The 16,984-nt window shown below is 33.8% G+C and overlaps 1 protein-coding gene across 1 annotated transcript; it reads left to right on the top strand.

The window, feature by feature from the left end:
* Positions 1-1,037: 1,037 nt before the first annotated feature.
* On the top strand, positions 1,038-12,294 carry adm2a (adrenomedullin 2a). Its single transcript, NM_001130135.1, has 3 exons — positions 1,038-1,078; positions 1,376-1,597; positions 10,779-12,294. Exons 2-3 carry the CDS (start codon positions 1,518-1,520, stop codon positions 11,161-11,163), a joined length of 465 nt encoding a protein of 154 aa, NP_001123607.1. The 5' UTR covers positions 1,038-1,078; positions 1,376-1,517; the 3' UTR covers positions 11,164-12,294.
* Positions 12,295-16,984: the final 4,690 nt, after the last annotated feature.

The raw sequence follows: 16,984 nt of genomic DNA, 5'->3' as shown, positions 1-16,984 counted from the left end.
GTGGAAAACACCACATAGAGTTCAGAGTTTGTTTGTCACATGCTCAACTGCCTCTAAAACTGCACCATGACTGTGCACAAGAGATCAAAGACAAAAACGACCAAGTGGATACATGATTCATAATAATAAAGTTCATTGAAACAAAGCTTCACTATCTTCACAATAAATGCATATTAGATAACCTATTAAACACTTGCTTGTACACTAAATTTAGGCCTTTTGTATAATTCAATATGACTGTGCAGATGATATCACAACTTCTTTTGCAACAAAAGTGCCAAATGGTTTGTTTTCTGTGACACAATTGTAAAAACAAAGTCTATTTTAAAGAATTATCACTAAAATGCACATGATTACTTGCGTTCGAGGGTGAGGGCGTCTTGCCCTCCTGAAATTCTGGGGAAATCAACCGGTCTCCATAGCATCTTATCCTGCTTGCACACTCGAGCCAACGACTAGAGATAAACACATGAGAAATGTAAGTGCATTGGGTGAAAATGCCTTCAAATTACACATAAAAATAAATATATTTTGCTGTTTGTTTGATCTACTAATTGAAAACGAGCTGAATCGACACAATTCTTAAGTTTTTTTTTTTTTTTTTTTTTGGATAACGTAATAGTTTTATGTTCAATCCTCTTAAATTTGTATAAAAAAAAAAAAATAGGTTGCATAAAGGAATTGTGTATAACCACACATTTTTTTTACAGCTACAATTACTTTTTTGATCACAAACTTGTGTATGCCACCTATTAAAGACACCTATGCTCATCTAAATAAGTTATATCCATAACCAATTTACAAGCTGCCCTAAAAATTCTAAGATAAAGGAGTAACTCTATATTTGGCACCAATCAAGTTCGCCCATATACAGTGACTCACTGGATGATTCGGAGGCTTTAAGGCATCCGACACACCTTTGATGGAACTGAAGTCCCGCCCAGTCCATATTTAAACGAGTCAATGTCAGATGAACCTCAGACTTCACGAGAGCTTGATCTTGGCGAGCGCGTGCGTGCGCACCAGTGGAAAATATCTCCAGACCAGTATTGCGCGTGGCACTAAACCTGAGATAAAGGTCAGTAAACTTTATATATACATATGATGCACATGAATATAAACATAACTTTCAATGCTTTTAAATCAAATTCAAGGAAAAGCTGTAGAGCTAATTAGTTGGCAACTAATTAGAGTTTACGCATTAATGCGCTCTTCAGTTTGAGTGCATAATATTAAGTACTTAAAATAACAAAACGCGTTTAAAAGTTAGCATGTGATTATACAAATATGTTGAGGCTTGCGTAATGGTATCAATTTCTTTGGCAAAACAAAAAAAATGCATTAATTAATGTTTCTCCTTTTTTACTTGTTTTAGTTACTCTTCAAACAGCACAATACCCTGGAGTTGGACTTTTGCTCCAACTTGGAGGTTTAGCTGGAAATTGAATATTGTCCAGGTGCATTGGAAGCCCCCTCCAGAGCAAGGGGGCGTGAGAATATCATTCCATTATCCCACAATGAGAGCGCTTTTCCCGGTTTTTGTGTATTGCATCAGCCTGCTCTCCACACAACTGCTGGCTCTACCGGTGGGAAACAGGTAAGAATCGGTCTCATATTTGTTACTCAGTCTATTTAATTTGTGTTTTTGATTGTTTAATATTGGCCTAGTGTGTCTGTATATGTGCAAACTTTTGCGCTGAAGTAAGCCAATCTAATTTGAAGAATGAATGAACGGCTGCACTGCCTATTAAATGAACAGTTCATTTGAGTCGAATCTTTTGCCTATTTGAACTGTACCAATATTCAAACAAACTAAAGACAGCAAATCATTGTTTTTAATGGTCTGAAATTTTAAGCGACTTTATTGAATAGCCACCAAATACAGATACAATGATGTCCTGGACAAAGTAAATTGATTTGGATAAATATAGTTTTATTAAAGGGTGCATTAAACCATGATAACGATTCCTTATTATGTTTCTTTAAACTGATTTGGACACATGAAATCACAATACAGAATACAGATAATCATATATATAAGCAACATGTGGCTTTAACGAAACTTTAATGCTGCGTCGGTGAATCTTTACAACTGATAGTTCAAAAGAATCGACTCGCGTAAAAGAGTCGGATGAACAATTTCAATCTTTGTTCCTTGAAAAAGTTAAACGCACCTGCTGAATCGCGGACCTGTAGCATCTACCAGCATTTATTATAACTAGGCTGGCACCAGGGATGTGTTATATACAAAATAAAGTTTGTTACACAAAGGGAGGATGTTGTGTCGCGAGAGATTGTAGTTGCAATGAGCAAGGTCAGTTATGATGGTAGACGTGACTGTATAAACGCACGCATCCCACCATTCACCCGCCTGCTGCGAGAAAACCAACTTTTACAGTACCAGTTTATGATCAGTATGTGTGTTTCACTGTGTATAGCCTATTAAAAAATGCTTAATAGATACTTAGATCATATGCATTTTTATTTACAATGATTGTGAATATTTGAATGCAATTTGAATGGGTCACATGATCAGAGCTTATTAATTACAGTGAAAGATGAGCCAAAGCTCCACCAATAAAAGCAAGTTAAAACGTGAATAAATATGTGTGTTTATATATTTGACATTCTTTGAGATTATGTTCACAATAGAAATGTCAACGTCGTGATGAGTGGGGGAAAAGCCTCATTGTGAGGATTAAATTAAAATGAGTCACATTGTTTAAAAAAAGGGCAGATTTCCAAGTATTATTATATTAAAAGTGAATGTGAATTTATTGAGATTTCATTTAATACCCCCACAAATGCCTAATAATGAGAAAAACATTAATAATGAGATTTCCATTTGTAATATTTCATCAATCACAAATGTGACCAGGGATAACTTTTATTATTAAATGATCTGCAGTTTCTTTTTTGAAGAGTAAATTCAAGGTAAAATAAAAAAGACCTCTGATATATAATATAAGTCACTTTTTAAAAGTAACTAAATGTGTGAATGCATGTGTTGTGTTATTTTTGCATTTTTATTAAGTAAGATAGGCTTAAAATTGTAATATATAACTTTTTTACCCAACACTAATCCCTTTTTAAAGTGTCAGACTATTTTAGCACGTCTGTTTTCAAAAATTACTGTAATTATCAAAATATTAAATATTTGGCGCATCATTAAGTCTATAAAATCTACATTTATAGTCTGTATAGAATTTAGAAGACACACTGGAGTCTGGAAGAGCAGATTTAATTTACTGTATGTCATTATGCTAGTTATAAAAGCTAGAAAAAACAAATATAATAAAGGTGTATTGAAAAAAAAGTGATTGGTCTGCTTTTATTTTTTAAATAGTGAGTACAATTAGCATAATTATAAAAATTCTGTCAACTTGACAGTTTCAAGTTACATTGGGTTTACTTTATAAATGCGTTTTACATTATTATTGTAGATTCAACCTGTTGCTTTTAAGGCAATTGGTTTACTCGCTTTTGAGTAACTTTTTACAGTGTGTACACTCCAAAAAATTATGTTTGATGTTTGTTCAATCTACTTATCAAAAGTGAGCTGAAACAGCACAATTTTTGAGTTTAATTTGGGACAACTTAATTTTTTTATGTTCAATCCACAACTACTGTTAACTTATTTGCTTCATGTTATTTCCTTTTACATAAGGCAAGCACTGAAAGTCATTGCATCATGCAATTTTAGCATTTAACACCACAAAACAAGCCATTAGTCACTTTCCAGAAGACACCGGGGCTCATCGTGTGATTAAAAGAAGACTTTTTATTGCGAATGTCATCCCTTCAGAAAGGATGGAAATTACTGTACAATGTTTTACTTTTCTTAGCACCAATGATAAACACTTGCGTCATTTCTGAGTCAAGGTTAGGCAAAGAGTGAATACGGCTGATAAAAGTGCACATTTCTCTGATAGTTTTAATAGCAGATTAAAAGTCTACACTTTATTCCAAAATGCTGATTTGATTGGCAGCAAATCTCTGAAATAGGATACTCAGGCAGTTGCTGTTGAAAGCCGCAGTTTAACGTAGTAAAGCAACGACATGCTTTGTCAAGTCCTTATTGCTGGCTGATGACTGATGACGGTACTCAGAAGGAATGATTTTGTTGAGGATGAGTGTTTTTCTGCCCTCTTCTGGTTGACACTTGCTTTGCCCAGTTTGTGTCTTGCTGAATCGTCCATTTCTCTTCATCTTTGTCGATCTGAGGATTGAGGAATATATATAAACTGATAATAATACAGGCTTTGAGTAAATTGAATTAATCTAGCTGCTTTTATAGTGTTTAATAATGCTCTTTCCCACCCACACTGTAAAAAAATCTTGTCGCCTTACATTTTTAAGTTGAATCATAGTAACTTTTCTAGTCATGTCAACTTAGATCAATCAAGCTGGCTAAAAATATTAAGTTAAACTTTGCAGTTGAAACTCGATTAACATGTTAAAATAAGTTAAAGCAACATCAAAATATTTGTCGCTGTGACTTTTTGTCGTTACATTTTTTAAAGTGCAACAATGTCACGTGAAAAATCGAAATGTCAAGGCAAGGACTGTATTTGTCCTTGGCGTACAGTATTTACAGTACAATTGATACCGGTCTTTGCTATATTTGGTGAGGTCATTAGACTGATATTGAGTCACAGACATCTGACTGGTTGATTTACAGTCACAATGCCACAATAAACAACTGATAAACTTGCAGTTTCTGATTACAGTAATAATGTCAGGTGCCTTTAAAGAGACAGTTCAACAAAAAATGAGAAATTCATAATTGTTTACTTACCAAGATGGCTATTAGGATGCAATCAAACTAGGGATGGTTCAAATCTCCCAAAATGTTGATGGAAGCGTCTATATCTTAATTTTGAGCATTCAATATCTCTCCGTTGCGTCCTGCTTTGTCACGGAGAACTCCGTGTTCTTTACATGGACTCACTTAATGTTCGATAACCATTCGTTTGTGTACACAGAACGTACAGAAGCTTTTGTGACACCTTCAGAGATTTTTATAGTTTGACACGCTGTCCCAGAATCGATTATGGCGGTTAGTGGGGCCTATTTTGCTGGTTTAAATGTAATTTCGGAAGCAATTGGGTCTCTGAGAATAGCTAGCCTAGGTTTCTTCCTTACATAATATGCTGAGGTTTAGTTTGTGAAGAAAAAATGCAGAGACAGGAGCCAAGCGACAAGTCAAATGTACTGTAGGTTTAAAACAACAGCTGGAAATTGGATCGTCCCACTGTGGCATAGATTTGCGGTTCGCTCTTAAAAATAAAGTGGCTTTCACAGCAATGGTTTAGAAAGGCCATTTCAGGTGCCCAAAAGAACATGTAATCAGCATTTGGTTACAAATATATATATATATATATTTTTGGATTATGAAGCACATTTTAAATGTTTGTAAAGCACGTTTCCATTATATAGAAGTTTAATGGTTCTTAATTGGACTATCAAGTCCAATATTCCATGACATTAATGATGAATTGTATGGCGGATTTCTGTATTGACTGTATCTTGGACTGTTTATCCTCCATAATCATTAATAAAGAGGAATTAACGAAGTCCACGTTACTCTATACTGTAAAAAGCCAATAGCTGGCTTCACTTTAAAAAAAGAGAGTAATCTCATTGTCTTATAATTATTAAGTAAACAAAACTATATGCATATTTATAAAAGTTAACATAAGTCAATGGGTTTGCTGGCTATTTTAAAGTAAAATCAACTTGCTGCATTTAAAGCGAGAGGGATCTGGCTGCAGATTCGTTGCAGATGCAATCTGAGCTGCATCTAGTGCTTTTTAATTGGATCACCTAACACCTAACCCGACCCCTCACAGTGACATCGGTAGCTTCATAGAGTGTGTATTGTCTGACACTGCATCTCTAAGCAATGCAATCTCAGCTTGCATCATAAAGGCTGCCTCCAGACACTATTGCTTTAAGCACTGTAGTTACTCACTTATTTAAAGTAGCCAATCATTTTTTACAATGTATTGTAGGACTTCAGATAAATAAGTCTGTTAAAAAGATGCTGTTTGGTTTTCATATTGTACTAGATATTAGTTTCCTACGGTTAGACATTTGTTCACACTCAATGGGAGTCAGGGCTGGTCGTGTTTGGACTTGAGTTATGCAGTCGTCCGTTTACAACATAAACATTAGCATTTTACACCACGTTGCTTGGTCATTATTGCTCGAGGTGAAAGGGAAAAGTCATCCGTCAGACAGAATTCCGCTTTGGATTAGTAACTAAGACCCGAATTCCTTTCTCCTCATCCTCAAGCGGCGTTTCCACTCTGACCAGAAACTATAAAAACCATAAAAACAAACACACACGAGGGGAGTGAGTGCTTTAAAAGCCCCCTAGTTAATGCTGTGATCGCTTTCACTTGATTCTGCTGCTCTTAAAACAAGTTTCCTTATTGCTATTTAAAGTTTAACAATTAAAGCAGCATTTCTCCAAGAATTAAAGAGATTGTTCACCCAAATATTGAAAACTGTCATAATTTAGTTACCCTCAACAACTGTGAACTATGCCTTTAAGTATTTTATGTTTTATACGGAGACATAGGGAATAAGGGTCAGATTCCCAAGACATCCCTCGTGAACTAATCTAACGTGGTCAATTAAACTAAAGCACTCAAGCAATTAGCTCTCTGAACAGATGCACTTGCACAATTTTATTTCTTTATATCTCCACTGTCAACACCCAGATTTTAAGCTACGAAGCATACTATTGCATGAATAGCATAGTTGTTTTATCCTTCTGATACAGGATGACTGCTAGAAATCTGAATTAATTTGGATCATTAGTATTAATATGTTAAATATATATAGATGAGAATTGTATTAGTTTAGAATAAAATGGAGTTATATAGTTTTTCAAGTACAATCAATTTAATATATATCGATTAATAAATATCGATTAATAAATATCGATTAATATATATATAAATATATATATATATAAATATATATATATATATATATATATATATATATATATATATATATATATATATATATATATATATATATATATATATATATATATATACAGTGCTGAGCATTAATTATTCCTGAGCATAAGATGTTTAAAAGGTATTATGTGTCATTACATGTCATGTGTCAGTGTGGACAGACCAGGACAGAAGGTGGTATTTACGGAATAAACACCTCACGGTAACCAGAGAAGGTCATTTGGTGTGACTTATGGTCAGATTTTCCATAAAAGAACGCAGGTACAATAATTACGACTTAAATATAAACCATCTGATGACCAATTCTCAAACAGCCATGACCAGTTTCAGAGCGGTGTGAAAATCACAGCTTCAGGGGAAGAACAAACAATAACACTGGACTGATCTGAACCAGTGGAGGATAAATCACAATCAAAGATCAAATCTCATTGTTTTCCTACCCAAAAAAAAATGTTCCCACAAAGCATCACAGGGTTTTCATGGCCGTCTGCCAGTAATAAGAAGCGTGCAGGCAGTGAACATGCTGCATTATTAAAGATTAAATCAGACAGACACAAAGTCCAAATCCGAAGACTATACTGGCTTCTACATCAGGACATTGATTGCTCACTTAAAGAAGTCTCACATTTGACTTGGCACAAAACTGCGTCTTTGTTTTTTTTTTTTTGAATGCCTCTTTATTCTGCATAACATGATTACCACCTTAATCCCAACATGGGTTGAATTTCGCTGGGGCAGGTGCTAATTTTCCCGGCTGAACACTATGGTTATAGAAATACTCCAGAATCACAGATCCTATTTCATTGTGGTCTGTCGGTCAATTGTCGCCAGGTGAGGTTTTTAATTAGCACGTCTGTTCAGTTTTACAGCGATGGAAAAATTAACAGACCACTGGAAAATATGCAGTTTCTCTGGATTTACTTATTGGTTTGAGAAAATGTTAACATTTAGTTTTATTCTCTGAAGGGATAATAAGGTTTCTTCCAAATTAAAATAAAAAAATTGAAATGTAGAGCTATTAGAGCAGAATAAGAAATGTTTTTATTCTTATTTACTGTGTTTGTACATCAGGTTTATTCCAACCAAATATTGCTTTCCTCTGAGGTTAAAGTATTTGTGTTGTGTCATCTAAAAATTGTTTAATGCATTTAAAATGCTCTAAATGTCAATGTTTTTTACCTGAAGATTGGAAGAAATGTCAGATGTAGTTTACAAAATGAAATGAGAATTACGTTTGACTCAAATGCATGACTATAAAATGTAAATCCAGAGAACCTGAGAATTTGTGGTCTCTATATTTTCTTTTCATAAACTGAATGCCATACTTTATTTAGCCTGCTCGTTTAAGAACAAATAAAGTCATTTCAAAGACTCCAAGCAATCTAAATTTTGGTCTGAGTTAGTTTGATTTAGCTATATCACATATAAAAGCCTTTAGGATGACAATGTTTTTAGTCATCTGAAGAACATCCTTCTTATTTGTAATATTTAAGATTCTTCGATGAACTATAAAGAGAGTGAAGCAGTAAGCTTTTCTATTTAGGATAAGCCATGAATCAGGGTGGTCTGGCTGTCTTTTTTTTTTTTTAAAGATGCATGAAAGTGTGATAATGGAGTCTTCAAAGGGGTGAGAGGGCAAACGGATGAAGTCTACGGTCAGCTTATATCTGCCTAAGCATCTGATATTTGGATCAAGCTCAAAGAGAAACTAATGCTCAGGGGGCAAAAGCACTTAACTTTGATCATGTGAAGCTGACTTTGTTGCTGAAAACGCATAAATGTAACACATTAGAGCAGTGGCATAGCAAAACATTAATAAAAATGGGAGAGCATCACTATTCATCCTGGCAACTTTGCGCAGATAATCATAATATTTTAAAGAGGTGGTATTTTGGTTGACCACAAGCAGAAGGGAAAAATCTAGCTGGCTGCATAGTTTGCACACTGAGACAAGTGAACTTTCTGAAAAAGGAAGATATTAAAAAGGTAATTCATGCTACAAAGGCATATTAAGAGTATATTTGATTTACATTAAGAACAGAAATGCATTCAATACACAATGTTTATCAAAAAATGCCTAAATCTTAAGATTTTAATAATGAAAACAAACTGCAAGGGTAGCTAAGATTTCTGGAAAGTTGAGATTTTAAGCTTTCAAAACACAAAAAAGTGCGTGCAAAGACATGTCGGTTAAATTTAGTGTTACTCAGCATGCTTTTTTTAACTGAGTTTAACATGACACTGTGAGATTAGATGGTGTGGTCCAACCTAACAATACCCTGTCATTTCTCCAATTTCAGCTCGAGTTTTTGTGCAGATTGGCTGTTCTTTTATGCTTATGCACCTATTTTTAAAGATTATAAGAAAAAACATATAAAATCGCAGGATCTTTATGTATCGTGTGGATTTTCACCTTACTACCTGTAAACTGCTGCTTTCTAATCCTTAGAGCAAGAGCTGAATTAGTGGCCTGTGCAAAAGCCAATGTCCAGTGTTATAATCAAACAGAGAGCAGATGGTCTCGCCATTACAGCAAAACCAGAGTAAATTGACTGTGTTTGCCGTACGCTAAGTCCTAAAGAGTCATACCCTTTTTGAACAGCGAGCAGCTTTTTCTGAAGTGTTTTTGCTGTAAATATTTGCACGGATGGCCAAACTGCACATTTAGTTTCTGCAGTAAATGATCCTTCTTCACAATAAAGAAAACAGTCAATTAAAAAACAGTGCCATGTTTTTCCTACATGTTTATGTTTATTTTTGGACAACATGTTGATGTTGATATTTTAACTTCAGAAGAGCAAATAAATCAGTATTTGGTTGAGTAACCCTAATATTGACAGTAAGAAAATTAAACAAATTGTCATTTTCTTTAAAATTACAATATTTTAATTTGAGATTTGAACTAAAGGTTATCAAACTTTTATAGAATAAAACAATAATTAACATTTTACTTTAACCTCATATCTAACAAGTAAATCCAGAGTGAACCCAGAGTAAATTCAAAGTGAGGATTTCTTGTAATCTCTGTCAAATCACAAATGTTAATAATAATAATAATAATAATAATAATAATAATAATAATAATAATAATAATAATAACAATAATAATAATTAAGGACAAAAGAAATTCCATTTCTTATTCTTTGCATATATGCTTGCGTTTCTTCTCAATGTATGTCTCTAATTTACCTTAATTTAGTAGATTTATTTTTGTTATGCAATTTTTTTATTCAGTATTTATTTAAAAAATGTAGTTAATTAATCATTATCGGCAAAATCCAATAACGCCCGACCTCTAATAGCTAAATATAACAGTCAATCAAATAATTCTCACAATCTAAAGTATATGGATATCCATGAAGAGAGAAATACAATACAGTAAATGAATGCTAAATATCTAAATGTATTCAGAATGGGCTAAACATAATCCAGATCAACTAAGTATTTCAGAATGTATTAAAATACCAATTTTCCTTGAAATGTTTACAACTCCAGTCTCTCTACGTGAAGTCACGAGAATGAGTTAAAATGCTAAAGGTCTTGGTTTCCCCTCCTACAGAATCATGCTGGTAATTTAAGTTGTAATGTAAGTTATTAGCAACTATAGTCCAACCTCATTATCAGTATCTGCAAAATCCAATATAGTCTGACCAATACAGAAAATGAATGCTAATGTCTGAATGTAATCAGAATGGGTGAAACATAACAACCAAGTATTTCAGAATGTATTAAAATACCAATTTCCTTGCAATATTTACACCTCCTATCTCTGTCTCATTACAGGTTGGACTTCATGACAAGACTCCAAGAGCTAAGAGAGAAATCCACCATCTCTCCAGACATTACTGAGCGCTCAAACACTGACCATGGTGTTTCCATTGATCGCACCACTTTATGGAGGGCCATCCTGTCCAGAGCGCCACCTGCAGACCTAACAGGGAACCAACTCCAGTCCACCGTAACACTCGAGAGCCCTAAACAGAGAGAGCGACGTCACGTGCACTCACGAGGGCACCACAGCCACCATCACCCCCAGCTAATGCGTGTGGGATGCGTCCTAGGCACATGCCAGGTACAAAACCTCAGCCATCGCCTCTACCAGCTGGTTGGGCAAAGCGGACGGGAAGACTCTCCCATCAACCCGCGCAGTCCACACAGCTACGGATGAGTCTAGAGGCTAAAACCAAGACCAAGAAAACAGCGTTACACATATCTGTCTATTAAATTGCAATAGGAACCTGCTGTAGGACTCTTCCCTCCTCCTCTCTGCGTTGGTTTTCTGGAGTGTATACTGTGCCTTTTTGGGACAGAAAGGATGTTTTGTTACTTGATGGCGGCTTCTCTGTGCCTATGAAACACTTTTTTGGTACTCTTAATTTTGGCATTATCGTCTTAAGTCTTAATAAGATAAGAGATTACTCCAGGCTCTGCCGCATTATATCCCGACTCATCTATTTAACTTCTACACCACTGATCAAACCATCTGAGCCCCTAAAGTGGATTTCAAAAAGGTGCGCGATTGGATTTCTGTCAATCTGAAGCCCTGTGTGATTCAAAAGACTTTGAACCCTCTCACCTCGTGTCTGCAAGACGATTTTAAGAAGAAACCAGACTTGTTTTTTTTTACAGTGGGTTCAAGAACGACGTCTGATACCTTCTTACCTGAATGCCTACACCAACTTAAATCTTGGGTTTTAAACAATGGCGAATTGTGAATTTATAAACACAGTGGTCCCTCGGTTGAACCCGCAGTAGCAATTGTTGCTGAATCTGGATTAACACATTGTTTCTTTTCAGAGCACTGAGGTCTGGCGCCTGAAATATTACACTTCACGTGAAGTCACGAGAATGAGTTATAATCCTAAAGGTCTCAGTTTCCACTCCGACTGAATCATGCTGGGCCTTACCACATTTCATAAACAGACCCAAGACCTTTCTGAGCATTTCTAATTGATGCTTATAACTCATTTAGAAATGAACCAGCTCCTAAACACAGGCGGAACTAGCCCATTTTGATTGCCAAATCACTTTTGAGTCATGAGTGTATATGCAAAAACGACTAAATACGCTGTATTGTGCATGCAAAGTCAGATGGCAACTAAAGAAACAATATGTGCATGTGCAGATAATGATGAAACAAACTAAAACTAAAAACAAGCACAAAAATCATGCATCTTGGATTTTGGGTGCAAAAATGCAAAGTGAAAACTGACCAAAACAACAATGGTCGACTACAGGACCATATGTGTGTATGCACCTAGTGTTTCTCTACAATATAACGTTGCCATCTACTGGCCTGGCATGCATACTACAGCATATTCAGTTTAATTCACGAATCCGTATGAGCACGCTTGTCTTCTGTTTGCACAACGTTTTCTAAAAGCTTTTTGCATTTACATGTATGCATATAACAGACGCTTTTATCCAAAGCGACTTACACCTGTAAACACAGTCACACTTTTTATGGTCACACTTTATTTTATGTTTCAATTCCCACTATTAATAAACCTTTAACTATTATTTTTGCCCCAATAAACTCCTAATATGATACTTATTAATAGTTATTAAGGTAGTAGTTGGCTTGTGGTATTAGGTAGGGTTAGGGATGTAGACTAATATTGGGCAGAATATGTGCTTTATAAATACTAAACAGCTAATATTATATTAAAAGACAGGCAAAAAGCCACTATTAATAGTGAGAATTGTTACTTAAACAAAAATGTTACCTAATATAGTTATTAGTACATATTTGTAGACACACCTTTCCATTTTTATAATAAACTTTGAGATATTTATTACATTTGACCCTGTAGACTTGCATTATAAAGGCAAAAGCTGTTTTCTTAGTAAAACACACCACTCTTAATATCATAAATCCTCTTAAAAACGTTCCCAACACACACTGGCTGGTTTCATTTAGGTAATTCTCAAGCTCATTCTTGTAACTCTAATTAAAGATTCTAGTTATACCAAAATGTGAGGCGCGAGCGTGCCAAAGTCTTTCGGGAACACGGCCTTTCCAAAAACACTCTCCATCCGTGTCATGTATTTTAAGAATTCCCTTTTGTTATAATAATCATGTCTGAATCCGTGGGTGGATACACACACACCAAAAATACCCAACAGACATAGGAAAAGTAGTCTTAAAAAACAGCCAACCCAAGTTTTTTGGGGGTCTGTGGATGTCAGGAGAATGCTGTGAGACATCAAAGTCCATGTCTGGGGATTAAAATAGCGGACGTAATCCTACTTAAACATCAGAAACTTTTCATTTCTGCAAAGTATCCAGGCCAACCTCATAAAACCCATTATGTTATAGGACAAAGTGCTTTCAATTCGCTCCAGAAAGGCAGAGAACCGACCAAAAAACCTGAGTTTACTTGATACCTTTCACACTATATATATACTGTTATTTAAATTGGATTTCTTCATGATGGTGTTGACAACTGTAAAAAATTATTCCTATATATTTCTTTTCTCATGGCTTTTTCTGAAGATGATCATAGGAAGTAGTAATAATAATGACTAATCTGCTTAAAGACTCTCTCTCTATCCATCCAACACCATCTCTCTGCTGTAATGGATCTGATTAATGTCTCGTGACTGATCATTAAAAGGCTTTTAAACTGCTGAGAGCCTGGTTAATCTGTACTTTTTGTGTACACGCGCAAGGGGAGCCTCTTTACCTGCCTCGTATTGATCACATTCCTTTTTTATTTGACTATTTAACTAGCTATTTATTGATCTTTTCGTGAACGTCTTGGTGACATGGGATGGAGCATAACAAGTGCGTCAGTATCTGGCCCTGATCTTGTGTTTTTGTGTGCTGTCCTCTGTGTATTGCGTATTTTTAATGACCTTTATCCCCTTTACTTGGTTTGTTAAGGAAAACACAAGCGTTAGCATTCATGCTAATGTGCATCAGCATTGGGCACACACTGTTTTTGTGATGAAGCGATAAACACAATCTTTTAAAGTCGTGTGTGTGTGAGCGTAACTTTAAATGTTTTAGTTGATACTAAAGGTCAGTTGTGTTGTTACTACCATGCAAAGCACTTTAAAGCGGGAGCATGTTTCTGTTTGTCACTTGAGTTTTGTGTATGAATGTATTTAAAGGGCGTCTAGCACACAGCCAGTATCTTTTGTGAATACTAGTAGGTTTAATATTTAAGTTAATGTATTTATGTTTGTGTATCGGTGTCACCAAAGACGTTATTTATCACATGCAGTGTTTTCTCACACCTCAAAAAGTAGTATATTTAGGGAAGGTGGCAGACTGTCACGCCCTACATTGTTCATTTTTGCCTGTGAAATAAAGCACTACATAGTAGTGAGATGAACTTTGATGTGTTGTTCTCTTTTAAATATGGACAGCTGTGGTTTACCGCGATGAAATGACACAGACATCACACAAAAAATTATCGAAGAGCATCAAACATTTTGGGTTTTTTGGAAACTAATTATTTTTGTTCCCACATTATATATAGAGTGGTCTTAACTAACAGTTACACTGAAATAAATGATTTGTTACAATGCACTTACTGTGGAAATACATGTTTTTACATTACTTATGACTGATTAAATACCTGCATGTCATTACAGTACATCTACAATTAATTTCTGTATTTTTTATTACACTCTTGAATCCTTACACCTTAAACCACCCTTAACCCATACCACCAAACCTGTCCCTAACTCTATATCCCACCTCAGTCACATAATGAACAAAGTAAATACTTTGTATTTACTTTTTGATGCAAGTAGATAAAAGATAAGGTCAGTTATTAATGTTTTGATGCAAGCACAATAGATAAGGCAACTTATTAATTTTTTGATGCAAGTACATAGTAGATAAGGCCACTTATTATAATTTTTTATGTTAAACATTTTATATCTCTTATGCTCACCAAGGCTTTATTTGTTTACTTATAAATGAAGTAGAATTGTTGTATTATGGTTTCTTTTATTACAATTTACAACAGAGATTTTACATTTTATTATGTTTCAAAATTAAGTTTATTTCAGTCATGGCAAAGCTGAATAAAGACATTTGATGTACTGCTCAAAAAACATTACTTATTATTAGTATCATCAATGATTTAAAACAGTTGTGCTATTTAATATTTTTATGGAAGTTTTATTAAGTCCAAATTAAATTAAATTAAATTTAATTAAATTTAATTTAATTTAATTTAATTTAATTTAATTTAATTTAATTTAATTTTAAAAAATCATTAAAAAGAATTAAATAAAATTAAATGAACTTAAAAAAATTATAAATTTAAATAAAATTTAAAAATCAAAAACAATAAAATTTAAAAAATTATAATTTAAAAATAATTAAATTAATTTTAATTAATAAAAAAATTAAATAATAAAATAAAATAAAAGTTATTTAAAAATAATACAATTAAATTAAATAACTACAATTAAATAAAATAAAAATGTTATGACCTCAAAACCTATGAATTGATTAACATGACTTAAATTATTCAAGATTACAGTCATAAAGGTAATTCCCAAAATATTTAGGCTTTTGCAATAATATAATATAATATAATATAATATAATATAATATAATATAATATAATATAATATAATATAATATAATATAAAATAATATAATATAATATAATATAATATAATTAAAAATAAATGATAATTGTATAAATCTAAATATATTTACTATTAATTTTATTATAGTTTTTTTTTTTGATCCTCCAGAAATTACATCAGAGACCCACTTTCACTTTTCACTGATTTGCTCACAATATATCTCAGGTTATCTTCATTCACCTTGTACTAGTCCACTAGTTACATAACTTATGACCATGACATACTATTAGCAAATATATCTGAGTCTATCTGCAATATCTGTCCGAGCTTATCCATTATCTTTATGAATCTAAAGAGCACGAGAACTATTCAAACATATTCCTGTAACACCAGATTCACAACCCTTATTGCACAACATCTGAATCTGTGTTAATGAACCAGTGACCATCAGACACAACAGGTTAAACATTAGACTGAAGCTACCGACAATAAAATGCACTAAAATTAGTTGTTTCTGCTCCTGTCATCAAAATTTCCATTCGTACAGGAAAAAATAGTTCCTAATTTAGCCATTAATAAGTGACCAGGCATTGCAACTAACAGCTGCGCAGACAGAAAAAGCAGGTCACAGATCAGCTGAGCATATGATGAGGTGACCATAGCCTTCAGTCGGAAAAAACAGTATTACTTACAATGATAAGACCATTTTGTTACAAATTATATGAGTCTTGAGCATATCAAAAGTCTGTGATTGCTCAAGTGTGGCCAAAAATCAGGGTCAGGAATTAACTTTTGTTTTTTCCATTAATATTACATACAATATTAACATTTGTCTGGTGCAATTATTTTAGGTACATTTCTTTACTTATTTATTTACTTTTTTAAAATTTAATTTAATTTAATTTAATTTAATTTAATTTAATTTAATTTAATTTAATTTAATTTAATTTAATTTAATTTAATTTAATTTAATTTAATTTAATTTAATTTTATTTAATTTTATTTTATTTAATTTTATTTAATTTTATTTTATTTTTTATTTTTTTATTCATTGTTTTTCATTTTGGCTTAGTCCCTTTATTAATCTGTGGTCGCCAAAACGGAATGAACCGCCAACTTATCCAGCACATGTTTTATGCAGCGGATGCCCTTCCAGCTGCAACCCATCTCTGGGAAACATCCATACACACTCATTCACACACATACACTACGGACAATTTAGCTTACCCAATTCACCTATAGCACATGTCTTTGGAATTGTGGGGGAAACTGGAGCACCCGGAGGAAACCCACGCAAAAGCAGAGAGAACATGGAAACTCCACACAGAAACGCCAACTGACCCAGTCGAGGCTCAAACCAGCGACCTTCTTGCTGTGAGGCGTCAGCACTAGCTACAGCGCCACTGCGTCACCCTTATTTTTATTTTTATTTA

Source organism: Danio rerio, chromosome 4 (assembly GCF_049306965.1).
Source record: "Danio rerio strain Tuebingen ecotype United States chromosome 4, GRCz12tu, whole genome shotgun sequence".
NCBI lineage: Eukaryota > Metazoa > Chordata > Actinopteri > Cypriniformes > Danionidae > Danio > Danio rerio.
Note: the sequence above shows the minus strand (reverse complement) of the source record. Positions and strands in the feature narration are given on the sequence as shown.

Excerpts from the sequence above, each read along its gene's own strand:
- adm2a (NM_001130135.1), top strand. The coding sequence starts at position 1,518 with ATGAGAGCGCTTTTCCCGGTTTTTGTGTATTGCATCAGCCTGCTCTCC. Across the intron at positions 1,598-10,778 it reads GCTCTACCGGTGGGAAACAG|GTTGGACTTCATGACAAGAC; the intron begins GTAAGAATCGGT and ends GTCTCATTACAG.